Raw genomic sequence first — 27963 nt, 5'->3', positions numbered from 1 at the left:
GGAAGGTTGCGTATATTGCAGTGAATGGGGGGGGGGGGCATGCTTTTATCATGCAGACCTTTGATTGCTGATGAAAGCAAGACCATCTTTCTCTTGTTAGGAAAAATAAGAGCTGGGTGAGAGTCCTAAGTTGGCACCCCATATATAACCATCCTGTACTCTTGCACTGCTTGAAGCACCCACACATGTGACATAGATGTCATCAGTTGTATAAATTCAGCCTCATTCCCCATCTGTCTGACATACAAAGACGGTGATGGCCCTCTCTTGGTTTTGTTTGTGCCTCGAGAGTTGACCCAGTTAAAATGACCTTGATACTATGTCTCTAGTCAAGAAAACATATAGGAGACTATATCACTGGTTCCTTCATCCACCTTGGTAAAACTTTATACATGGTGGGATGCACATTCATAAGAATAAAAAAAAAAAAATATGCATAACATTAGCAAGCTCTGAAATGGGTTCCCCAGTCAGTCGGCCTGCCTGGCACAGTTGCCCCCCTCCCCTTTTTGAAAAGGACCAGATCGTTTAGATTGTGGTCCATTCTTATAGGCAGTGATCATCTTCTCAGCAAGAGGGAGCATGGTTGGTGTTGCCTAAAAGTCACACTGCCATCAACCTGAAAGAATTTCCAGGTCCACCAATGTTCATTTCACTTCTGCCACACCACAATCTTGATCCGGTGACCTGACAAGTCTAAAATCTTGTCTTGGCAATCTTTCTGTATGCTATCAATATATTTATTGTGGGATGCATGAAGCCATTCCCCTGAAAGTGTGGCCTTTTCAGGTCAGTCTCTGGGGTCATCATGACATTTCTTCCACTGAGGGTGTTCTGCACTCTTCTTTAAGGTGACAACTCACTTTTGTGTCCAGAGAGTTTCAGAATAAAAACTGTACTTAGGCAGCCCCTTGTGTCGCAGAGGAGCAGCCTTGTAATTTGGGAGTGTTGGAACTCCTCTTGAGTGAATATTCTCATACGGTCCTTGCTCATCCCTTCTCTCATGGCTTTTGAGAATGTGCTCTCATCATTTCTTGCCTGTCCTCAATTCCTTGACATAGGTAGGTTTCAAGTCTCTGAAAGCCTCTCTGATTGATAGGGTGCCCATCATCAGTTTTTTTTTGTTTTTTTTTTTTTAATTTTTTTTATGTGCAAGGACTCATCCTCCTCATAAATGGGTTTTGGAGTCATATCTTAGTTGTAGTCGCCCCTCTGAGGAACATGACTCAGGAGTTACCTCTGGGGCTAGCTGAAGACTTGTGGATGCCTTAAATGTCCATGTGCAGGATTCTGTTAATCAGGCCTTAATTAGGGCCTTGCAACCCTTTTCTCAACTTCTTCTAACTTATGGTAGAAGAGAATTTGGTGTGAGCTCGGGGGTCTCCCTTCACCCCCTGGAGTTCAAAAGTACAGAGCTCAGTCAACCTCGGAATGAGGATCACAGCAGCATAAATAATGCAGTCCTACTGGATCACAAATATGGCACCTCCCTTACCCTAGTCCCTCTGGGCTTGTGCAAGGGGCTGACCATGTCAAAGGCAACACTGGTTCCCAGATGTCTGACTCGGACCATTCACCACAGGACCTGTGTCCTGCTTCCAAATGTAAACACAAGCGTCATAATACTCTGTACCCCAGAGGAAGAATTTGAGATTCAGCCAGTATGAGATGGTACACCCACGTTCCATGGAATGGATTCCATGCATGAAGTGGCTGATTATGTGCAGGCATATTTGTGGCAAGGCTTTGACAGATGTGTTTTTTAGGAGACAGTGGCAAGTGCCTGGAATTTCAGAGCAGGCTCTTTTCTTTTTATCGCAGTCATGGGCTCCTATTGCCCACAAGAGATATGCGGCTGCAATATGTTGCGCTCTGAGTGCCCTTGCCCTTCCCTCCCTAGCAAAGTGTCTGACACTCCAAATCTCAGGCGAACAGGTCAACGTTTCTCAAGAAATATGCCAAGGACCCCAAAAAAGAGAGACTGGGCCTGGTGAGGCTGCCAGGATAAGCTTCTTGATGTATCCGGTCCGCTCACAAAAATTCTTTACTTAGCCATCCAAGCCAAAGATTCCCAGTGCTCTGTCGATAGAATGGGCTTAGTGGGCCATTTGCCTTCTTGCCAATGTAAACAGCGATTTTTTTTTTTTCAGCAGAAAGGCATAAGTCCCTTCTGATCCGTATCGACCCTAAATTGTCGGAATTGGCCCCGTCAGAGGCTGGCCCATTAGCTAATGGTCTCTTCCGGGATACATTTATTAAAGACCTCAGAAAGCACAAAGCCAGCTTTTCAACTTTAGATAAAGCATAGTCCACATTAAATAGGTATTCAGCAGTGGCTTTTTTGTTTGGCGAGGGCGCAAGGGAGGTCGTGCGCCAGGCTGTGGTACCCATCAAACCTCCCCCAGAGTTGTCTACTCTTACAGAGGAAGAGAAGTGGCCATTTTATTCTGGTCCTACCAATTTCTACCCCTCCTGCCCTAGAGGAGGCAGGGATCGTTACAACAAACACAACTACAAAGGTGGACAACCCCCCTCGCGGACTCAGCTTATTCAGGTACCAGTCATTCCTTGTTCAACTTTGGTATTGGGGGAGCAGGATAATGTCTTTTCTTCACAATTAGGCACTGATTACACAGGAGGCATAGGTTCTGGAGATGTTAAAGGAGTTCTGTTGGGAGCTCTATTCAACTCATTTACAAGAGTCGCCTCCTTCCCCTCTCTTGTGGGCCTCCTTGCGTTATCTATTCAAGCCATTTTCCAGGACCTCTCCATTACCGAGCCCTCCAATGATTCAAATTCTTAATTTCCGCCAGGGTCTCTCCTACGTTGAGTATTGGGAAGGAGGCGACTCTTGTACAGGAGTTGAATAGAGCTCCCAACAGAATGTTGTGTTGGCAGAGGAAGCCAAGATGGATATGCCCTGGTGGTGACCCATGTAGACATGTGGAACGGCAAGGCAATATATCGCTCTGTACCAGAGACGATCATAGTCAGATGCCAGCAAATGGGGCTGGGGAGAAAGATGACGTTCAGTTGAGATGAGGGGGGGGGCTCTGGTCTCCGGAGGAACTTCAGCTTCACTTCAGTTGTCTCAAACTCCTTTCAGGCTCCTTCGCAGTGAAGTCGTATTCTTTTTCGGATGGAAAACATTTCTGCAGTTCGAAAACATCAACAAACTGAGAGATACTTGTTCTTGTCTCATAGTGAAAATCGGCCGGATTTTTGGCATTATTGCCTGGTGCATCAGATCGTGGTGAAGGCATAATACATTCCAGGCTGAGTGAACATTGTAGTGGATTGGAACTATCGGTTACTTCGTCACTCCAGCGACTGGAGACTTCACCCTCATGTAGTCAACGCCCTGAATAGACTATGGGGTCCGTGTGTGGTGGATCTATTTGCATTTCGCCGAAATATTTGTCTCCTGCTTTTTTTACAGCTGAAATCTGGACCCTCTGGCGGAGAGTTCGGATGCATTTCTGCAGTCCCGGTCAGGGGCCCTGATTTATGTCTCTCCTCCGACCATGATAATTCAAAGACTTCTATCCCAGTTCCGTCGACAGCTTGCAGAAGTGGTCCTAGAGATGCCATGCTGTAATGCGCAATTGTGTTCTCCAGGAGCCAAGGCACTCTTTTGTGGCCATCCAGTTCAGATGTGTCCCTTTCAAGACCGGCTTCTGGATCTGATGGGGCTTCCTCACAGGCTGGTGCTCATGGGATAGCTGCCTCTCATGGCATGGAGGCTTTCGGGAGACCGTGGCAAGTGCCTGAAATTTCCGAGCAGGATCTCTTCTTTTTATCTCAATAATGGGCTGTTAGTACCCACAAGAGATTTGCGGCAGCATGGAAACAGTGGGTTTCTTGGTGTGGTGAATGGTGTGTGGATCCCTTGAGGACCACAGTGGAAATGATTGTTAATTTTCTGTCTCACCTTGCTTCACAGGGCCTAGCTTATAGAACTGCCAACAATACTCCTTCTGCTATTTCAGCAGGGCATGCCCATGTTGACGGTAAGCCAGTGGGGGAACATCCTTTCGGTTGTAAACGTCTTCGTGGCATTAGGGTGGTTCATCTCTCGCTCCTAAATCTTAGTTTTGTTGGATGATAATGTGATCTTGTGCTTTTTATGGGTATGGCCTGCGAACAAAGATCTTTAGAGGAAACAGTTATAAGTGAAATTGACCATCCTTTTATGTCTCATTTCATGTAGACGGGTGTCGAATGTAAAAGCTCTGGACATAATAGGTCGAGTGTCTACTCCTACTGGAATTTTTGTATTTCTAACCATCCTAAAATGAATTCTTGTTATGTCCGTTACCCAACATTTCCCGACAATCCAAAATTGTGTGTGGTTCATTGCATCAACGCCTATGAGGGCTGTACCCGCAAGTTCCGCAGAGATCAGTGGGGTTGGTTACTCATCTCCTTACAAAAACCCTTTCGCCCTGTTTCTGCTGTGACCATGGCTCATTGGGTAAAATAGATAATAAGCAAGGCTGTTATTGATGTATCTGTTTTTGGGGTTCATTCTGCTTGGGGCACTATCGCTTCCAAACCTTTCTCATCCGGTTCTAGACTGGAAGATATAATGGTGGCTGCAGTTTGGTGTTCAGGTTCTACATTCAAGGTGTTTTATCATAAGCCAATTTTAGATGTTGCATCTGCAGTGGTGGCTCAGCTTTGAACAAGCAAAATCCAAAGCCTCCTGTCCTGCAATAGAACAACAATCTTTATTGCTATTGCATTAAGGATACGGAGGCGAGGATTCTCCCAATCGCAAACATCGTGTTGTGTGGTTGTTGTTTATGATGTGGCTATGGGGTTGATTTAGGCACAGTTGACTCAAGTTGGAGTTGTTTTGTTGCACAATTGTTGAAGCTGTTGGTTTCACAAAGAAAGCGGAAGGACTGAAGTTCCATGGCACTATATAGGGACTATCCACTGATTGGTGGAGTATGGGCAGTGTAGGCTTATGGAAAATGTAGTATTTTCTGTATTGTTACTTTGCTGGTGTGTTCAATAGATAAAGAAAGAGAAGCATAATCTTCGCCTCTGTGTCCATAATAGAACTGAAAATTCTTCACACAATAGCTAACCATTTTTGTTAGTGAGTTATGAAGGCAGTGTTGCCTGTGAAAGGAAAACTTGCACCTCGGCATCCTTTCTCCTGGACTCAGTTTGTTACTTGTATCAAGTGTGATGTAGAATTTTCTTGGCTCTAGAAGCAGTGAAGACGGTCTCCGGCTGTATCTTGTGCGATAATCTGGGTGTAGGACATCTTCTGACAAATGGTAAAGGGGCAGTTTTTATCAGAGATTGGATTTTCTGACATAAATTTAGTAATGTTTGACGTAGATTATGTGATCCTGGACTTATCCTTATCAACACATAATGTAAATGGATGTCAATTCAGACTACACTATTTTGGCTATATGTCTGTGTTTGTTCTTATGTGACTTTGGTTTGTGATAACTAGATACTTGTCCCAGACTGATGTCGCATCAGGTGTTTATATCTGTCAATGTCTGAATGACTTGACACCTTCAGAGTTCTTGGAATGATAAGGTCAGATGACATCTGCATCAATTATAGACATGACACAATCTGTTGTAAATATGGTGACTTCCATTGCCTAAAATTGAGAAAATGGCAACTCGCGTTTACTAAGATGGAGTTAGTGTCTGCTTAAAATTGAGTTGGGCTTTAGGGGATTGACATCACCCTCTCAATTCCCCCCCCCCCTCCCCTTCCCCACTGCCCAAATACTTGTAAATGTTCAAAATGTGGCAAACAATATTTCACAAAATGTAACTTAAAAAAAAAAAATACACAAATAATTTTATGTGATGTATCTTGAGACCTGATTGGTAGTTAACATTCTGTTTTGCAGATAGTTAGGAAATAGTCACTAAAATCTGGGCTAATGCTTTCCTGTTTGTCACGTCAAAAGAGAGCCCAGGTACGCAACCCGCATCACCTCCAAAAATGAATCCCCAGTCTCTGCCATATGTATTTGAAGAGTCCTCGCCAAAAGACAGAAGCTAGTCTGAGAGGTATACAGCTTATCCCCCACAGGACGTTATCACAAGTGCCTTTACTACACAGGCTTTGCTTTTTGGTACTTTACGAAGCAGCTGAGTGTTTCTTTTAATTTTTTTTTATTTTTGTATTTTATTTTTTTTAATTATAATATAACATAATTATGTAATTTAAAAAAGGGGGGCTTTAAGAGTTTAATGTATGGACATGGCTTTATGGTAGTAAAATTTGAAAGGGGTTTTAGGGTTCACTGGACGGTAAGGGTACTGTGTAATATGGGGTTTTTAGGGTGAGGGTACTGGGTATTAAGGGGTACTTAGAGTTCAGGTAAGGGTATGTGGTAGTAAGGGTGTAATTATTTTTTTTTGTTTTCGTTTTTAGGAGTCGGATGGGATCTGTGTGTGTGTGTGACTATATTCTACTGGCGGTCGCTGGTAGGTAGTTCTAATTAGGACATAGTTTCCATAGGAAAATCAGTTTTTTTTTTTTTTGCTTTGCCAATTACTTTGCCACCACTTGACGAATCTTCACAAAATGTTCAAAACTAATATGATACTTGATTCAGCTACTGTCTTAAAAGTTTTGGGTTGATATATCAATCGGGTGGGGGGCATCTGAGAAAAAGGGGGGTCCCAAAATACGTTTCCCCCATTCATTTTATCATGGGATCTTTGGGCACACCTACAGCCCGAATCGCAGAGCCAAATTACACCAATTTTGTCAGGAAACTAGATCTTGGTGAGTAGATTATGATTTGGTGTAAATCCGTTGAGTAGCTTCTGGAATATTAAAGGTTAAAAATATAGACATCTAGGGGACGCAGAGAATCCTGAGATCCAACTGTCCCTGTGCTGATATCTGATTGGCTGGCAACATTTCAACCAGGAAGCCTGGAAGTTTTGGCATCCATTTTGGGACTCTGCTTCAGCTGATACCCCCTACCCCACCCCCCCTCCAAAAAATAAAACTCAAATGGGCCAGGGTAGGAATACCCTGAGTCCCTAACCTTTGTTCACGGGTCCTCCAGGACTCCTCCAGGGCCAAAAACTTTTTTTTTTTTTTTTTTTTTTTTTTTTGTTTGTTTTTTGTTACATTCCTGGTGGAATTTTTGAATATTTGTGAATTTTGTCGAGATAGATAGATAGATAGATAGATAGATATATAGATTTTTTTTAAAGCACGGTCTGCTGCACTTGTTTTTGAGTTGGCCCCCAGGTGGGCCAGGTCCCAGGGACATTGCGATCTCTCTCTCTATCTATATATATATATATATATATATATATATATATATATATATATATATATATATAACCACCACCACCCTGAGGCTAAATTCCCTGTAATGCGGGTGGGCTGTGCAGATGCCGCTGGGAAACCACCTCCTCCCTTGGGCTACAGTGGTATGAAAATGCAGGCATCCCCGGCCCCAGGGACTTCTACGTCCCTAGAGCAAAAGCAAATTATGTGGCGGGACTGCAGGGACCCCTCCCCAGGGGACCAACACCACTTCCTGGGGCCACAATAAGGAAATAAAGCGAGAGGCGTGTGTGGACCCTCCCTAGTCTCCGGGGACCACCACCTCCCTGAAGCAGACATCCGGGCAGGGAAAGAGATGAAGTATTGCTTCCACATGCAGGGAGCTGCATTGACAGCGGCTCCCTGCGTGCAGGAGCAATGCTGGCTCTTGCAGAAGGTCGGGAGCTGGCTGGGACTCTGGGGGGCCTTGAGATTCCCATGCGGTCCCTTCTATCAAAAGGAAAATAGAAGCCCTTACTTCTACGAAGTGCAAATCATCCAAGTGTGTTTTCTGTGCGGTTCCACCCTGTAAAGTTTTATCTAATGAAGATGCTTGAAAAACAATCACAATGGCAAAGGCAATACACATGTCTTCACTAGAGACATTACCTTGGCTTCCTTATACATTTACTCCAACAAGGTATCACTTACTAATTAGCCTGTAGAAAGTTCTCTAGTTAAGTAGACATTCTGCACAAAATGCTGGCCACTTCTTGGATAAATACGCAGTGCAGGATTCATTCTGGTACGATGCTTATTTCACAGAAATAAACCCTCAACCGAAAGCATTTACACATATAAACAAAGCCGGTGCTCACGTTAAAGCTCCACTTGTGTAAAGTACTAATCATCAAATTTCTTGTGCATGGTAAAGGCAAAGCAAGCATTTATTTTTCCCTGCAGTTATCTATAAACCGTGATGGAGCTGAATTGCACCCCGCCACACACAGCCAAAGGCAAGGGTGGTTATAGGGAGTTGACTGCTGGGCCTGGCCACAGGCCAGGCCCTGTGGCCAATCCTTGCGCGCACAGCCAAGGGCTGTGTGTTGCGCTGGTGTTGGGCGTTTATACGTGGGGTTGGCTGCAGGGCTTGGTTGCACGCTGCTCCCCTGCGACCCTGCATGGCTTTGGGTTGGATGTTTATAGAGGATTGGCTGCAGGGCTTGTCCACTGGCCGGGCCCTGCAGCCAATCTGTCACACATAGTTGGAGGCCATGCTCTCCAGTGGTTGGATTAACCTATAGTAATGAAAATTACTTCACGTTAAAAAAAAAAAAAAACACACACAGAAATTCACAGGAAAAAAACATAGGTTACAGGGACTTTATAGTTAGGAAATCGAATTTTTAAAAACATAGAAATTCACTTAAAAAAACAGTGGTTACAGGGACATTATAGTTGTGCTTACATTTTAAACATAACACAATAAAAGCTAAATTTCTATGTCTTTTTATCTCCGGTAACTATAACGCGTGACCTAAGGTGACTATAACTTGCGCCCTCACCATGCCCTGCTAATTACCCCAGTATTACATCACTCATGACATCTCTGATAACATTGTTGATAATATCAATGTAATATTTGGAGTAACATTTTTGAGGAAAGAACTGTGCGTGGCAGGGGTGTGAGTTACCTTAGGGCACAAGTTATAATTACTTGAAATAACTCTAATAGCTGAATTTCTATAAAGTCCATGTAACCTTTTTTGTTTTTTTAAAAGTTTTTTTATATATATATATATATATATATATATATATATATATAAAATAATATCTTCTACATTGTATTACAATACATTGCAAAGATTAATGCGTTGTAATCCCTGCACACTGAAGGCTTGCAGGGTATCTGCTGATCATCAGCCTGAGGTGACTTATTGGGACCACAAATTGCATTTGCAGATGGTCCCATTTTTTTTTTTTTTTTTTTTTTTTTTTTTCTGATCTATGGTTTTTGCATGACCTTGGGAAACTACCCAAGTTCTGATGTGTGATTTATTACTGTTTGTCCATATTACCATTAAAGGGCTAGCCTAAAACACTTAGGGCCTCATTACGAGTTTTGCAGTCAGACTTCCGGATCGCCATGGTGGCGGTCTTTCAAACAGCGCCAGCCTGACGGTCCCAAGACCTTTGGATTACAAGTTCCCCACGTGGCTGGCGTTACTGGTGGTGGGAGACAGGGGACAGTATTATGGAGCGACTGCCGGCCATGCAGCACTACCTCTCAGTACGACGGGCAGATTGTGCCCCTGTACCACGTCGTTCATGGGACACAGGGTGCCTCCGATCCCCAAATTATTTGAGAGCCAACATCATCTGCCTCACCTTTCATTTGGCCATAACTCCTGGGCCCCCGCTTTTTGGACCCCTTACCTGCTGGACCACCAAGATTTCCATGGCGATGGGATCGCAATTGATATCTTGGCGGTCCTGCAGGTTGTAATGGCCATTGCGGTCCCAGTGCCGGGATCTCCTATATCGCCCACCTAGGTCAGGACCACCACAGTACCCGTCGTACTGAATATGGTGGTCTTCTGGCAGTCCGACCGCCAAAGTTGCGGTGATCGGACTGCCATTGCTACCATGGTGGTCCACAGACCACCAAACTTGTAATGAGGCCCTTAATGTTTTGTCATGTAAGTGTTAATCTTGACATTCTGCATTGTACTTGATGTTTAAGCCCACTCTCCTGTAATGCGACCATTTTGTCCCTTTGTGTGGCATTCCACACTTGAACGGAAAAATTTACAGCTGTGTACTTTAGTCCATATTTTTACTAAATGCTCCAGTTGATAGATATAACTGTTAAATCTGCATTTGTTCTTAAATTACTACTTCTAATACCTTTTTGCTTTTATATCTTCTGCCTAACAAACAAAAATGGATTTGAAACTCTGCCTCCCCCACCCCCCCCCCATTGAGAAAGCCCAAGATGTGACTGTATTGAAACAATCCCTACAAAACACTCAGAAGTAAGTCTTACTGTGGTAAGAAATGCTGCACCCGCACAGCAATGGGATTGTCCACATACCCTCTTGGGTATTACTTATGGGAACCCACAAACATCTGTCTAGCAAGCTTCTCAGATGACTCTTGTTTTCACTTCGCACTGTCATCTTCTTCCGCCTTGCCCTTCTTTTTGGCCTCCCACATGGAAAGCCTTAATCTGATGTAAAAAATAAAAAAAAACTTGGTTCCGGTCACACCCTGGAGATTTCTTTCCCACTTCAGGTGCCACTGTGAGAAAGTAGCCTCTTTCTAGCCTTGTTACCCCCACTTTTGGCCTGTTTTGTGAGTGTATGCCAGGGTGTTTTCACTGTCTCACTGGGATCCTACTAGCCAGGGCCCAGTGCTCATAGTGAAAACCCTATGTTTTCAGTATGTTTGTTATGTGTCACTGGGACCCTGCTAGTCAGGACCCCAGTGCTCATAAGTTTGTGGCCTATATGTGTGTGTTCCCTGTGTAGTGCCTAACTGTCTCACTGAGGCTCTGCTAATCAGAACCTCAGTGGTTATGCTCTCTCATTTCTCTCAAAATTGTCACTAACAGGCTAGTGACCATTTTTACCAATTTACATTGGCTTACTGGAACACCCTTATAATTCCCTAGTATATGGTACTGAGGTACCCAGGGTATTGGGGTTCCAGGAGATCCCTATGGGCTGCAGCATTTCTTTTGCCACCCATAGGGAGCTCTGACAATTCTTACACAGGCCTGCCACTGCAGCCTGAGTGAAATAACGTCCACGTTATTTCACAGCCATTTTACACTGCACTTAAGTAACTTATAAGTCACCTATATGTCTAACCTTTACCTGGTAAAGGTTAGGTGCAAAGTTACTTAGTGTGAGGGCACTCTGGCACTAGCCAAGGTGCCCCCACATTGTTCAGAGCCAATTCCCTGAACTTTGTGAGTGCGGGGACACCATTACACGCGTGCACTACATATAGGTCACTACCTATATGTAGCTTCACAATGGTAACTCCGAATATGGCCATGTAACATGTCTATGATCATGGAATTGCCCCCTCTATGCCATCCTGGCATAGTTGGCACAATCCCATGATCCCAGTGGTCTGTAGCACAGACCCTGGTACTGCCAAACTGCCCTTCCTGGGGTTTCACTGCAGCTGCTGCTGCTGCCAACCCCTCAGACAGGCATCTGCCCTCCTGGGGTCCAGCCAGGCCTGGCCCAGGATGGCAGAACAAAGAACTTCCTCTGAGAGAGGGTGTTACACCCTCTCCCTTTGGAAAATGGTGTGAAGGCAGGGGAGGAGTAGCCTCCCCCAGCCTCTGGAAATGCTTTGTTGGGCACAGATGTGCCCAATTCTGCATAAGCCAGTCTACACCGGTTCAGGGGACCCCTTAGCCCTGCTCTGGCGCGAAACTGGACAAAGGAAAGGGGAGTGACCACTCCCCTGACCTGCACCTCCCCTGGGAGGTGTCCAGAGCTCCTCCAGTGTGCTCCAGACCTCTGCCATCTTGGAAACAGAGGTGCTGCTGGCACACTGGACTGCTCTGAGTGGCCAGTGCCACCAGGTGACGTCAGAGACTCCTTCTGATAGGCTCCTTCAGGTGTTAGTAGCCTATCCTCTCTCCTAGGTAGCCAAACCCTCTTTTCTGGCTATTTAGGGTCTCTGTCTCTGGGGAAACTGCAGATAACGAATGCACGAGCTCAGCCGAGTTCCTCTGCATCTCTCTCTTCACCTTCTGATAAGGAATCGACTGCTGACCGCGCTGGAAGCCTGCAAACCTGCAACATAGTAGCAAAGACGACTACTGCAACTCTGTAACGCTGATCCTGCCGCCTTCTCAACTGTTTTCCTGCTTGTGCATGCTGTGGGGGTAGTCTGCCTCCTCTCTGCACCAGAAGCTCCGAAGAAATCTCCCGTGGGTCAACGGAATCTTCCCCCTGCAACCGCAGGCACCAAAAAGCTGCATTACCGGTCCCTTGGGTCTCCTCTCAGCACGACGAGCGAGGTCCCTCGAATCCAGCGACTCTGTCCAAGTGACCCCCACAGTCCAGTGACTCTTCAGTCCAAGTTTGGTGGAGGTAAGTCCTTGCCTCACCTCGCTGGGCTGCATTGCTGGGAACCGCGACTTTTGCAGCTACTCCAGCCCCTGTGCACTTCCGGCGGAAATCCTTTGTGCACAGCCAAGCCTGGGTCCACGGCACTCTAACCTGCATTGCACGACTTTCTAAGTTGGTCTCCGGCGACGTGGGACTCCTTTGTGCAACTTCGGCGAGCACCGTTTCACGCATCCTCGTAGTGCCTGTTTCTGGCACTTCTCCGGGTGCTACCTGCTTCAGAGAGGGCTCCTTGTCTTGCTCGACGTTCCCTCTCTCTGCTGGTCCAATTTGCGACCTCCTGGTCCCTCCTGGGCCTCAGCAGCGTCCAAAAACGCTAACCGCACGATTTGCAGCTAGCAAGGCTTGTTGGCGTTCTTTCGGCGGGAAAACACTTCTGCACGACTCTCCACGGCGAGAGGGATCCGTCCACCAAAGGGGAAGTCTCTAGCCCTTTTTCGTTCCTGCAGAAACCTCAGCTTCTTCTGTCCAGTAGAAGCTTCTTTGCACCCGCAGCTGGCATTTCCTGGGCATTTGCCCATCTCCGACTTGCTTGTGACTTTTGGACTTGGTCCCCTTGTTCCACAGGTACCCTAGATTGGAAATCCACAGTTGTTGCATTGTTGGTTTGTGTCTTTCCTGCATTATTCCTCTAACACGACTTCTTTGTCCTTAGGGGAACTTTAGTGCACTTTGCACTCACTTTTCAGGGTCTTGGGGAGGGTTATTTTTCTAACTCTCACTATTTTCTAATAGTCCCAGCGACCCTCTACAAGGTCACATAGGTTTGGGGTCCATTTGTGGTTCGCATTCCACTTTTGGAGTATATGGTTTGTGTTGCCCCTATCCCTATGTTTCCCCATTGCATCCTATTGTAACTATACATTGTTTGCACTGTTTTCTAAGACTATACTGCATATTTTTGCTATTGTGTATATATATCTTGTGTATATTTCCTATCCTCTCACTGAGGGTACACTCTAAGATACTTTGACATATTGTCATAAAAATAAAGTACCTTTATTTTTAGTATAACTGTGTATTGTGTTTTCTTATGATATTGTGCATATGACACTAAGTGGTACTGTAGTAGCTTCACACGTCTCCTAGTTCAGCCTAAGCTGCTCTGCTAAGCTACCATTATCTATCAGCCTAAGCTGCTAGACACCCTATACACTAATAAGGGATAACTGGGCCTGGTGCAAGGTGCAAGTACCCCTTGGTACTCACTACAAGCCAGTCCAGCCTCCTACAGCCACCCACTCCCAATGTATCACTCAGACTTTTACATCTCAGTTTGTAATTCAACAAAACTAGCCACGAAACAGTTGTTGACTTCCTATGTCAGGTGTGTGTGCCTTACACAAACCAATTACATGTATGTAGCTATGATAGCTTCTACCTCGTAACTGCAGGTTGTTAGCAACTAACAATTGGAGCTCTAGGCTATGCAAGGAAATCTACTTGTCTATATAATTCTCATATGTTTCATCCTATATACCTTTATTATCTGTCGCCTTTATTCTGGTGGGTCTTGCCACTATTTTGTTTTATTGTACACTAGGTTAGCATATGATAAAGATCTGTGGAATTGGTATATATATATATATATGTATATGTGTGTGTGTGTATGTATGTATGTATATATATATATATATATATATATATATATATATATATATATATATATGTATATATATCTTGTGTGCCTGCTAACTTGAAGCTGGCTCAGGACTCTCCAGTAACCTGCTAGGTGTCGGGTAGAACCTAGTTTGTCCTAATATGGACCTTCGTTCTGCTACAAACAAAAGGAGGGGCTTTAGGGCACCTCTCCATATCCTCTGCTCCACAGATCACACAGGGTATAGATGCTAATAGCGGAGATGAGCGAGGTACTTTAGAAGTGTCTTCCAGGAAGATAATCATCCTAGTTTATATCTTACAGGAAAGCAGAAGAATTTCTCCGAATGTCCCAGGTCAAGTGTGCAGGACTGGCTTCGCACACAACAGCCACGAGCAACTCAGTGATGTGCTTACATCTTGCAGCTAACTCTTTGAAGCACCCAGTAGATAAGGTAGGCATTGACAGTGGCTTTTATTGGCTGGTTGGTAGTGAAAAGGCTGAACTGCTTTTTAACCCTGAGTAGCTATGGTCTATGTGTTCACATTCTGTGTACCTGTAAATGTGAATGCAAATTGAATATCGCTGGCCTTTCAATTTGGATTAATGCTTCAAGTTACAGTGTAATCTATATATACAGTTATTGATGGCATTTCCTGGTAAATATAGTAGTTGTGTTGTGTTGCTGGCTGTAGAACCAAGAAACAACAGGCCTGATTCTAAAGGTAAGCTTACAGTTTTGTGTAAGTTAATATTTTATTTGGTACTCACAAACTCTGTTTTAATAATACGTTTATGACTGCAGAGACTGTGCAGTCAGCGAAGAGAACTTGGGACATAAAAAGAAAGTCTTGTCCAGTCGTAAACTTACTGTTAGCTTGTAGGTTGTGAAGAAACAAAAAAATCACAAGTCTACCCAAATGTGTACATTTTCCTTTGTGAATTAGGCCCTGGTTTTGTAAGTCTGTCCTGCCTCCCTGACTAAATTGTATATTTAAAACGCAGGAGATTTTCTTTCTGGGTCTCTGTTCCTTTCTATCATAATCATGTGTACATACAAAGAACCATGTGTAAGTATTGTTTTTGTTGCCCAAGCTTTTAGATATGGGGAATTCAACAGGCACATTGACTCGTGGTGTAGTGTGCTGCGTTCCCTGTTCCCCAATTTCAGGTATGGTGACTAGGTGCTGGAGAAAACACTCTGCTAAGGGTTAAGACATGGCATCCAGAGGAGCTGGTGAAAAATCTGGAGATTACAAAGCACTTTGAGTGGGTTTTGGATAAACAACATATTTAACTCCAAGTACTACCTCTGAAATCCATTGATCACTAACTTTTCGAAATCAGTAAGCAGCTGGGCAGAACCATATTTATTTCAGCGGTCATGCTACTCCTATGCCCGTTGAGAAGCAGGGTTTAGCAATGGTCATACCAATAACTGTAGAATCCCATTGGTGTGTCTAGCCTTGCCTTTCTATTTTCTGGGGCATTTCCCAATAGTGTTGCAGTGCTATTCAGTAAAACAATATTTGACTGTGTTTGCAACAAGCTTACGCAAGCTAGGAGTCGTACCCAAATGTTTCAAATGCAGTATGGCACTCACTGTTAAATGTAAAAATATATTGGTTGCCCTGCAAAACGTCTAGTCTACTGTGAGGGTGACTAGCCATTTGTATGCTGTACTTTCACGTGTACAGGTTAAGAACAGGTTAGCTGCTATTTTAATGGGTATAGCCTGTAATCTGAGTAGCAGGTCTTTGCTAAGGTGTTTTGGACAAAATATTGAGTTTTAAATATTGAGATACAAAAATGTCGGAAAAAAATATTGTGATACAAAAAAGATTGTGATGCAGAAATATCATTGACTATCGTTTTTATTTTTGTTTTAGGTAAGTAATACTGTATTTAAGAATAACTTAATATTTTCAATAATATAGTTGTAAAAAATTGTTTTAATTATCTTTGTGTTCTAGTTCATGTGTTATATGTTGAATATTGTTTGTATAATTGTTGCCAATATTTTTAAACATAGTTTGTAATTTGAAGGGATTTATAATATTTAATTTGTTAATAGTAATTTATAATGTAAGGTTTGTAGGGGTACAGGGTGGAAAGTTAATTAAGTATTATTTAAAAAAATAATTTAGGAATTTGATTATTATATCAATTGTGTACTTACAGTTAAGTTATATATTAGGTGTGGCATGTTGGGTTAGTAGGGGTCTAGGGTGAGAAGTGAGTTAAGTAACAATTATTCATTTATTATTTAATTGATAATTATGTAAATTGCTTAATAGTTAAGTTTTTTTAAAGTTATATATTAGGTGCTGGTTTGTGTTTGTAGAGGCATAGGGTGGGAAGTTATTTAAATAATTAACAATTGATTAATGTTTTTATTATTTGATTATTAAATATGTTAATTGTGTTATATGTATTTCTTTCACTTATATTTTAAATGTGGGTTTAGGTTTGTGGGAGTATAGTGTAGGACCTTAATTGAATAAAATTACATTTTGAATTGATAAACCTTAAAAAATTTTATCATGTAAATTGTTTAATCGTGTATATATTTTATATACATATATATAGTGTGTTACCTAGTGGCAGTCCCTACTAGGTAGTTTTAGTTGGGACCTAGTTTCTACAGAAAAAGCTGTTTTTTGCTAGTCTATCTTTGACGCCGCTTCACGTACCTTCACTAAAATCTCCCCCCAAAAATTGACAGTCACCTGAGCTGCTGTTTGGAAAGTTTCGGGGTGACCTGTCAAGTGGGGGCTGAGATAAAGGAGGAGTGACATTTATAGCGTTTCCAATGTTAATTCCTATATGAAAAATTAAACCGCGATCGTGCCAAAACCACTGGACGGAATTACACCAAATTTGGCAGAAAGGTAGCTCTTGGTACAGAAAAACCCTTGTTTAATTTGGTGTAATTCTGTTCAGTAGTTTGTGAGAAATTAATGGAAATCAAAATTTCCATATCTAGGGACACGAAGAATTTAAGACCCCTCCTGATCTCGTGCTGAGATCTGATTGGCTGCAGGCACTCAAAACCAGGGAGTGTTGGCAGCCATATTGAGACTCTGCTTCAGCTGAGTCCACAAAATAAAAGAATAAAAAAAATACAAAAGGGGCCAGGGTACAAACACCCTGACCTCTTAAGTCTGGTGTTTGGGTCGCAAATGTACAGCCCCCCCCCTCCCCCCCCCCCCCAACACTAAGGTTAAAAGGCATTTGTTTAAAATGTTTGCCACGATTCGCAGCAGATCAGGAGAACATTCATACATTATTTTATTTTTTAAAGCATGGGCTTCTGCGCTTCATTTTTCTTTGAAGCCCCTGGGTGGGCCACATCCCGGGGGCATTGTTTTACTGTGGGGGGAGTCGCCCTGCCTCTCCTCTCCTGTAGCCCTGTGGACCACCACCTTCCTGGGGCTTATTTCCATTTAAATGCGGGGGCCCCGGACCCCTCCCACCCCCCATAGCACCGAGAACCACCACCTGCCAGGGCATGAATTAAAATTAATGCGGGGCAGCAATAGAAATTGGGTCTGTTTCAGACCCCCTGCAGCCCCAGGGACCACCACTTCCCTGGGCTACGCACATTGGAGGAGGGGGGAGCATGGCCCCCCCCTTGAGGAGTCACTAATGGCCATGGGGACTGCCACCCCCCCAGGGCCGGCTCCTACTGTGTCCTAGGGTGCCCACCCCTGAGACTTAGCTGTTTGCTGTGGCTTGGATGCAGCTGTCAAATCTCCTCTTTTTGACAGCAGGACTTGCCAAACAGGTCTCGCTGTCAGAAAGCAGAGTTTTCATCTCTGTTCCCTGCACACAGAGATGTGTGCAGGGAACAGAGATGAAAGCATTGCTCCAGCAACCACGGAGCTACTACTTAAAGCATCTCCTTGGTTGCTGGAGCAATGGGACCACAGGGGAGGTCTTGAGGCTCCCCCGCGGTCCCAGGACCATCAAAAAATGTAAAATGTGTACCTAACTATAATGTTCCTCCAGCCTTTGTGTTTTTTTTTGTTTTTGTTTTTTTAAGTGAAAATATAATATATGGTTTAGAATTTTATATTTCTGGTCAACCAATAGGGTTATTAAAATGTTATGTGTTTGAAGTGGAGTATTTTCCCTACTGCTGCACAGACTGGAGTGGAAATAGTAAATATCACTCCTCTGGAGTCCATAGGTTTCCTTGCACACACTAGAGTGGGATTAGTAAATTTAACCCCTCTGAGTTCCAACGTGTTTCCTGCTGGAGGGTGCTTAGTAAATTTAACCCCTTTGAAGTCCAACGCTTTCCCTACTGTTGCACAGAGTGGAGTGGGAATAGTGTATCTTTTATTTTCTGATTTAAATACTTATTTTTAAAATAGTTGAAATATATTTGTTTAGTTTTATATTATATGTTTATATATAGATTTTAAAAAAACATTTTTTAATTTTTTTAATGTATTTTTTTATGACTGTTTTTTACTGAGTTTGAAAAACATGATCAACAATAAACATACAGTGCAGTCCTGGTTATTGCGAGACATGGCAGTATCATTATATTACAGTACCAGTGGGCCTTATTCACATAAATCCCAGCCAAGAGACGATGGCAACCACTGCTGCTGAATTTCCCCACAGACCCCCCCCCCCCCCCCCCCCCCCCACTGCTAAAGATCCACCTTAGACCAGTCATTACACAAATTATATACAATTGAAACATGTCCTTATCATAGTTGGCTGTCAAATGCCCAATTGGTTCAAGGCACACTCTCACCCCCCTCATCCTCTGTGCTTCCTGCAGAACATGGGTCCTCCGCTCCAGTGAACCCTTCCAATAGTGCGCCCCAAACCACCACATCTGTTAAAGCCCCCTCATCCCTGCGCATGTGCTGTTCCTCCGCACCCCATTCCATTAAATCTCGCATCCAACAGAGGATTGAAGGACCCCGGGAACTCATCCAACCAATAGCTACCCTGCGCCTGGCCAACACCAACACCCAAGGCCAACTGCGCAAGCTTGTATGGGATACTCCGGCCCCGTGGTTTCTGTACTATCCCCAAAAGACATATCAGTGGCGTCACCTCCAAACCTAATTCTGTGACCTCCTCAACTCTCCCTACCACTTCCTGCCAGAAGTTAAATACCACCCTACAGGTCCAAGCTAAATGCAGGAAGGAAGCACCAAAAGCGCCACACCTGGGACACCCCGCCCTGCGTCCCGGGTCAATCCTGTTTAGTCGGATAGGTGTGAGGTATGTCCTGTGCACAAAGTTGAAGTGCAACAACATAAACCTATTATTACACAACACTGTGCACTCCAGTGATAGCACCAGGTCCCAATCGTCATCCTCTGTGTGTTCACCAAATTCACGCTCTACGTGCCACACATCACGTTCGGGTGATCATCCCAAAGGGCTTTGTAGAACCGGGTGATCAGTTGAGTACCCTCACCCCAATTAATCAATCCATTCAGCACCACCGAGGCCTGCGGGGCCATCGGGAAAACAACACCAAATCTCAAGAGCCACACGCTCCAGTTTTGCATATTGTAAAAACTGCCCAGGACCCAGACGAAACGTATCCTGAGCTTCATCAAAAGAAATGAACACTCCATTGGGGTATAGATCTCCAATCACTCCACAACCTCCCAACCTTTAACCCTCCATGGACATCGGATTTTCCATTTCCCTAAAGGGTGCTAAATCCCATATCCTCAACTCTCTGTCAAACGCGGCCCGACGGAGCACAGTCTTAACGGCCTGCTCCCAGAGCCAGGCTGTGGCCTTGACCAGATAGGGGACGATCAACTCAGACTGACCACCCGCCATCAATAGATGTGCAAACATACACCCATCCAGCAATCCTGCAAACAATCTCTTCTCCCAATTATCGTACTCAGTCATCCACTTTGCAGCGTGCTGCAGGTGTGCGCATAGTAATAATGTCTGATATTGGGGATCGGCAACCCTCAAGATCCTGCTGCAATACAGGCAGCATCGCCCTACTACGTCAACCAGCCCATACTAGAGAGATCAACAAGCTATCCAGACTGTGGAAAAGCTGAGCAAACAACGGAAACCGGGAGTTCTGAACCAAGTGCAAGCAGCACGGCAGGAACACCATTTTTGCTACTGCAGCCCTGCCCATTACTGAAAGAGGTAATCTGTTCCAAAATGAGACCGAACGCTCCAGGCCAGTAACTACTCATTCTACATTATGTTTTTCATGCGCCGCCACCGTGTGAGTGGCCTACATGCCAAGATAACGGAAACTCCCACCAGAGTCCTACACTCGGCAAATCATCCTGTGGGACACCGTAAAGAGACCCCAAAGGAAACAGGAGTGACTTCTTCCTATTTACCTTAAGACCCGAGACGACTCCAAATACACCCAATATCTACAGCAACAAAGGCACAAACACTAGGATCCAGAAGATATACCAGTGCATCATCTGCATATAGGGAAACAATGTGTGTAGTCTTCCTCACCCGGATACCCCATGGTCTTAGCTTCTCCTGGAACCAGATCGCCAGTGGTTCCACCGCTAGGGCAAAGAGAAGTGGCAAGAGCGGGTATACCTGTCTAATACCCCTGCTGATCTCCCAGGAGTCCGATGGCTCTAGAGGGGGTAGTATACAGTAGCCTCACCTATGTTCAAAAACCCGGGCCAAACCCCATACCATGCAACAACTCTAAAATATAGCCCCACACAATAGTGTCAAAGGCCTTCTCTAGGACCAGTGACACTAGTGCCATCTCATCCTCCTCACCCTCAGTTTCATGCAGAACATGAGCCAGACGACCCAGGTTATAGGTCGTGTTGCGCCCAGGAATAAACCTGCATTGATCTTCATGCACCAAACTCCGAATCACCCCACAAAACTGAGTAGCCAAAATCTTACACAATATCTTTACATCACTATTCAGCACGGTAGGCGGGCGATAGGCAGAAGGGTCCCCGGGATCCCCCCAGGCTAAGCATCAGACACAATGCCCTGGTGCATGGTTTCTGGCAACATGCTATGGACTCGGGCCTCCTCAAACACCGCCAGGAGCCTCTCCCGAAGGAGTAGGGAGAACGTCTGGTACAACTCAACTGGAAAACCATCACTGCCCCCCCCCCCCCCCCTCCACCCCCACCCACAGAGATCTAGATTTGGTAATCGCATTGATTGTCTCACTCACTTCCTCCACAGTAAGAGCAGTCTCCAAAACATCCCTACTCTCTTGTTCCTAACGCGGGAGCCGCATCTGCCACAGAAATCCCCCCCCACGCCATCCTCTGGGGGTGGTGCAGCAGCTCTTGATGCCCTCTGCAGATGCTCCATCAACAACCGAAGGATGTCCGTACGTTTAGTGATCACCTCGCCAATCATGTTACTGATATGCACAATGGGGGGGCGCCTACACTTCCCGTTTCGGAATCCTTGCCAGATTTATCCCCCTCCCAGTGCAGACGTTGCCTACATGCCCTAAGTGTGACCCTACTCCGTGTCCAGACAACTGTTAACATCCTTTTACAACCTGAGTTCCTCCCTATCATTCATTCTCATGTTTGGTGATTGGTGCTGCAGAGCCCCTAACTTCTCCTCCAAGCTTGTGAGTTCCTGCTCCGTTTGTCTACGTACCCCGCATACAGTACCTATGCAGACTTCCCGCCCTACTGCCTTCAAAGCCTCCCACTCAGCACCCCTAGAAGTCATTGTGTTCCATTTCAAGTCCACATAGCCTTTAATGGTCTCCCCCCACCTTGACCCGACATCACATCAGTCAAGAACTCCGCAGGCATGCACCAGATACGTACTGAGCCAGTAGTATCAGCCCCTCCATTGCAGGCGCATCAGCACTGGTGCGTGATCCGATAAGAACCTACCCAAGTGTGTGACATCCAAGACCTGCGCGCTACTCAGTCCGCCCAGAAGAAACCGGTCCAGCCGGCTATACTTGTTTGTGTTTTGGAGTGGCAAGTGTACTCCCTGCCCTCCGGGTGCAGCTCCCTCCCTCCATCCATCCCATAATCCTAAATTACTCATAACTTCCGTCAGGGATTTCACCATTAAAGGTTTAGTTCCAGCCTTGAGGGGAGACCGTCCGTTTCCCCATTCAATATACAGTTATAATCTCCAGCGCACACAATAGGCCCATCCACACCGTCCCCCAAGATCTCTGGTATTCTGGCATAAAAGGAGTGTTCATCTGTATTGGGCGCATAAATGTTGAGGATGATGGGGAATCCATCCAGCATGCCCTCCACGAGGACGTACCTACCCTCGAAATCTACTTCACTGTACACGTGGGTAAATGGGACCCCCCGGATCCACCCATATGGTTACGCCCCTTGCATAGGAGGAGTATGAGGATGAGAACATCTGACCCGCCATTTTTTTTTGGGATAATTTTTGTGCTTCCTCCTCAGTCATGTGCGTTTCCTGAAGACGGGCAATATGAACCTTATGTCTCCTCAGAAAGGAGTGTACCCTGTAGCGCGTGGTATACCTCTTCAATCCCCTGCCATTCCACGTCAACATATTAATCTATCGACCCATACTGGTAGTTAACCACCATCCCTCCCTCTGACTCTCCACCCCTGACCTCCCCCACAACCTTGAGAAGACAAGGAGAGTACACCTGGCCCATCTTGCCCATACGCCTGTACTACTGAAGCAAACTTCAAATGTTGATAAACTTCACCAACCAAACTCCCCAGACCCCCAATCCCCACTCCGGATAAACAATAAAACAAGCACAACAAACCATACTGTAGATGCTGCCAGGGCAACAGCCTAATCCTCAACTACCCAGATATGAGGTTCACTCCCCCCCCACCCCGGCTTCACCATACAAACGCCTGAATACCAACCCAACATAGATCGAAATTATAATAGACACCCCCCCCCCCCCCCCAATGTCCAATACATTGCTTAATTCAAATGACACCCCAACAGGACCTTGCTCTTAGGTTAGTTGCACCCCTTCTCACGAAGAGAGTGCTCTCATTTTGACACCAGCACCCAGATAGAGTGTACAACTGCAATTTCCAAACGTGAATAACATAGTCAGACCTTCTCCGCTCCCCGCTCCAGCTCACCATTCGAACCCTCTGCCGATCCAGCAGTTGCAACCGCCATTGTCCAATCCTGTTGTATCACAATTCTATGGGGAGAGTCTGTGGTCACCGCCTGAGTCAGAGCATCCTCCTGCTGACCGTCATCCCTGGTTCTCCAGTCCGGCTGTCTGCTCCAGAGGTCCCAGGAGCCACCCCACCTGTCCTCTCCGCTCTGCCCAGCGTTACTTTGTCCCACATCTCCAGCCATCGCCATACCTCCTTCAGATGCTTGAAGTGGGACCTGCCACCGGAAAACACCTTTTAAACACGCCGGATACAGGAGCATATATCTGATGTTCATGGCACGCAGCTTCGCTTTCACCTCCAGGAACCCCTGCCAGGAGTTCTGTACCTTGTTCGTGTAATCAGGATAAATGGAGATTTTGCAGTTCTCAAATTCCGCCCTGTCAGATTCGTGGGCTGCCCGCAGGACACAGTCTTGTTCTTTGTAGTTCAAAAGATGGGCAATGATAGCCCTCGATGGTGCGCCGGGCTGGGGAGGTGCAATGAGGGCCCTATGAGCACGTTCCTCCACAAACACCCTTGACAGCCCGACTGACTGAAGCACATCTCTGATCCAGCTCTCCACAAAAGTTTCAGCTGTGGACCCCTCCGCACACTCCGGAAATCCCAGCAATTGGATGTTATTCCGCCGGGACCTACCCTTTGCATCCTCCAGCCTCACCTCCACCCGTCCAACCGTGGAATTGGCCTGCACCATCTGTTTGCGCAGGACCCCCCCATCTCCGTTTGCAGCTCCACAAGGGAGCCCTCCGCCACTTTAATCTTGTCAGACACCTTTCTGAGGTCTGCCTGAAAAAGGTTGACCTCAACTGCCACCGTCTCTCTTTCCTTCGAGGGCCACCCTAGAGCCTTGAATAGCCGCAAAAATCTCAGCTTGTGGTGGCTCCTCAGTATTCGCTGGCACACTCTGGTTCTCTCCCCACCCCACCCCCCAATCGGGTCTGGCGCTGCAGTAAGTGAACCGGACTGGTACATTGCTCCATGGTGTTACCTTGTGATGCTTCCGTCCGCTGGTTCCACCCCATTCCGCTGTCACCCAGGAGCAAAATGGTGTCCCTGTCTTGACTGACTCAAGGAAGAGGCAAAAGTGCCCTGATTCACATCACCAGAATGTCAGGATCCACTACCCCTCCAGCTTCTGGGTGCCACTGTACAACGTCTCCCGGTGGACAGCCTCAGAATCTGGAGAATCTGGCAACCCCAGTGCCTCCTCCCAGCGAGTCCAATGCCACCCATCTCAGAAGGCCCAAGTCCAGAACCCCGGCCATTTACCCCCTCCGCCGTAATCCGTGCAGTGGCCACCTCTCACCTACTTGTGCGGCAGTTCCTCTGGCCCCCTCCTTCTCGTGGCCCCATGGGCCGTACTTCCGCCCAACCAAAGGTCGACCAAACTCCAGCTCCCAGGCAGAATGCCAGTCCAAAGGGGCATGCAGTCAGCGCCGGATCATGCCATCCAAGTCCTGCGTGTGGGCACCCTAAATTACGTCACAGGCCCACCATATGCCGCCTGCAGACCAGGTGCCACATAGGAGGACTCAAACCCCCCCCCCCCCCCGGTGTACACAAGGCCAGGAATGGGCGTCAGCCACCCAGCAACACGCCCGTCCGAGGCCCGTCAGCAGTGGCGCACGTGGCCCAGAAAGGCCCGCTGACAGTCCCTATCAGGACGCTGGCACCTCAAAAAATTCGGCTGCACCGTAGCGACACACTCGGTGTGCTGTCCCATGACACGGGGGGACTTACCTCAGGCACCCCAGGATCAATGCAGGATGCAGCCGGGATGCGGGAGCTCAGTAGGAGCGCGTCCCGCCGGCCATTTTGCTTGGCCACGCCCCAACATTTTTGTTATTTTAATAAATGTGTTCATTTTATAGTTTTTATATTTGATTAATTTAGTAATTTATTTTAATGTTTTGTACTTGTTTTAATATTTTTGTTGCATTTAAAATAAACCTGTGTATATATTCACGCTTTTTATAGTAGTAAATTATAAAATAATTACAAAATGAATATAAATTAAAATCTCTGTGTTCCATTTTATACATATACACATATATTTGTTTTTGAGTATGTATATATATTTTATAAATATTATTTATTTTACACTATATTGATGTATGTTAAAATATTTTAGATGTACTATTTTAAACTATATATATATATAGTGGAAAACATTTTTTTGTATTTTTGACAATAGTAGTGTAAACAGTATTTTTGTTCACTATTTTTATGCTTACCATTATGAGTACAGGTAGATGATATTTTTTTACTCGATATTCGTTTATCTCGATATTTGTTGTTTGGATATTCTGTCAGATATCCCTTTGCTAGAGAAAATAATGGTAGATAGACTTTGGGTGGAAGGTAAGCTAACTTCATTGCTGGTATCACGCAACTAGAATCACTATTTATTTTGAATTCCTATAGAGAGTGGGGGCATCCTCAAGAACTGAGGGAGGACTTTAGTTTGGTTAGAAATGTTTATTTCAAGGGATTTGTCTTCGCTTGGCTGATGGTCCGTACATTGGCCCTTTGTAGAACACGTGGGCCCACATTGTGGGTGCTCAGCTTTTAAATGTAGCCTGGGCCCTCTAGTCCAGAACAAATTGTGAATGTTGCATGGTACTTGGAATTAGGTCTTGGCTTTAAGTGCTGTTGAAACAGGCTATACGTGGTTCCATTTCTTCCAGGTGGTGGCTGGCTTTGCTGCTAGATTGTTAACTTTTTATGGTGTGTCAATGAGTTTCTTCAGAAAATCGTTGTAGACCACTTTGCAACAGTCCATTCAAGCTGGGACTTAGTACCTGATTTTTATTGCATCTGCTTTGTTCTGGGCTTAAAAATCGAGTTACCTGTTCATATTTGCGAGTTGTATCTGAGTGAGGAGAGCTCTCTTAACATTATTTGCTCCTTAGCAAGTGATTTTAATTCCTGTGAAGCAATGCTGAGCCTACACGCCAACTGAGAGCAGCACTGGTTGCCGCGCAGTCTAGTGCTTGTGGGGGTGCCTTTGATGCGGTCAGTCAGAAGTAGGTGCAATCGCCCCATGCCACCCTGACTTAACAGTACCTTCGCCCAATGTGGATCCACTGGGGTCTACACGTGGACAGCTTGTTGAGAGGGAGACCCGCCATGTGAACTGGGTACACTTGGGACCCGGTTCCCTCCTGATTGTTGTTCACTGTAGTCCACACTTTCTTGGGTTTGTTTGCCATTTCTGAGAGTGCGTTCTCTCACCACTGTGGTTATTATGTCTTTCCCTGCGCTGCTGCCAAGGCCTTACTATCTCTGCCTTCATCCTGTGGTATATATTTTTCAAACTGTGTGATGATTGTTTAGCTCCGTGCCTTGCCTACCAAGTGGAGGCAGTCTGAATATTGTGTTGAATTGTAGCTGAGATGTTTCAAGAGCACATATAGAGTGTGGATGAGAATGGTGTTGAGGATGGCCTCACATGTATGCTGTTCAAGATGAACCTTCATGCAGACTCTACCTTAACCAGATGACTGTGATTTTAGAGAAATTGTTGGATCCAGTCTTAGACAGTGCCTGTGATTCCCATCCACTCTTGCTCTTAGCAGAATGCCACAGTCTGCTGTGTTGTACGCTCTACACAGATTCAGGAGTATCTATGCTGCCTGGAGGTTTTAGTCTAAGACAATGAGAAGGTTGTCTCTGGTATTAGCTATTGTGGATTCCCATGCTCCGGTTGATCTACATCTGTGTTTGAGGTGGTGTTGGTGGGGCAATTTTGTTGTTCGACACTTTCCTGTACCAGCCTCATTACTTCCCTTTTAAAGACTGCACTTGGGTGGGAACCTTCTGTCAGCATGTGGCTGATTAAAACCATGTGAGTCTGTCACTGGACACTTCAAAAGTGTAGTCACTGCTGCACTTTGGATGTGCTTCCTTGAATATGAGGTCATTAAGACTTCCAACTGTACATGGGGGGAAAAATCCCCAATGCATAATGGCAGGCAGGGCTCCATCAGTAAATCTGAGTATTTGATCTAGACTCTACTTTCTTACCTTCTTTGTTTCCAAGGATTTGATGGTGAATGAGGGTTCCAAAGGAACATGAATACTCAATGGTAGGGTTAGTATGCACTGTCTATTATTATTATTTTATTTTATTTTATTTTATAAATTCTAAGAATGCAACTCCCTACACCCAATGCTACTGTAGCCTTAGACATTGAGTAAAACATGTAGAAGCTCAGGATTTGAAGCTTGATAAATGTACCTTGCCACATTGTGAGCATGCTTAGGGCATTGAACAATTGTGCTGAGATCCCTCTGTGAAATACAAACTATTATTGATTATCTTCATATTATAAGTGTGATTTTCACTCATTCATGCTCATGCGATTCAAGCATACAAAGCAATACTAGAGACTTTCTTGTCTTGTGATTGGTATGGGCAGACTACCTCTGAAGGCTCTGGAGAAGACTAACCTTGTACAGTAAAGGTTCCTCCTGTGCATCTCCACACTGTCTCTAGACCCTGTACTAGAGAAAGCCACAAACAAAATTAATAATTGGGTTGCTTATCTTTGATAGAAATATGTACCTGGAAAGTGGAGCCAACCATCTATAACGCTACTCTCCTCCCTTTCCTTTGGTATGACAAAAAAAATAAAAAAATAGACTAGGCGTCCATTTATAATTGCATCAGAGTAACCACCAAGAATTTGAAATCACTCCTAGAAGTAGAAGATGAGGTCACCTAAGATGGTTGTCATCTCCTAATTGTGGAAGTCGTACAGATCCCCTGGTTCTTGTAAACAAAAAGAAAATGTTAATTGAG

The 27963-nt window shown here is 45.2% G+C and overlaps 1 protein-coding gene across 1 annotated transcript in view; it reads left to right on the top strand.

Annotated features, from left to right (window-relative positions):
- ORC6 (origin recognition complex subunit 6) overlaps positions 1–27963 on the top strand; it is a 93374-nt gene that overhangs the window by 4505 nt on the left and 60906 nt on the right. The window contains exon 2 of the mRNA XM_069216633.1: positions 14353–14482. Within this exon, the coding sequence (XP_069072734.1) occupies positions 14353–14482 (130 nt within the window). The remainder of the gene's footprint in view (positions 1–14352; positions 14483–27963) is intronic.

Source organism: Pleurodeles waltl, chromosome 12, assembly GCF_031143425.1.
Source record: "Pleurodeles waltl isolate 20211129_DDA chromosome 12, aPleWal1.hap1.20221129, whole genome shotgun sequence".
NCBI classification, from domain to species: domain Eukaryota; kingdom Metazoa; phylum Chordata; class Amphibia; order Caudata; family Salamandridae; genus Pleurodeles; species Pleurodeles waltl.
Note: the sequence above shows the minus strand (reverse complement) of the source record. Positions and strands in the feature narration are given on the sequence as shown.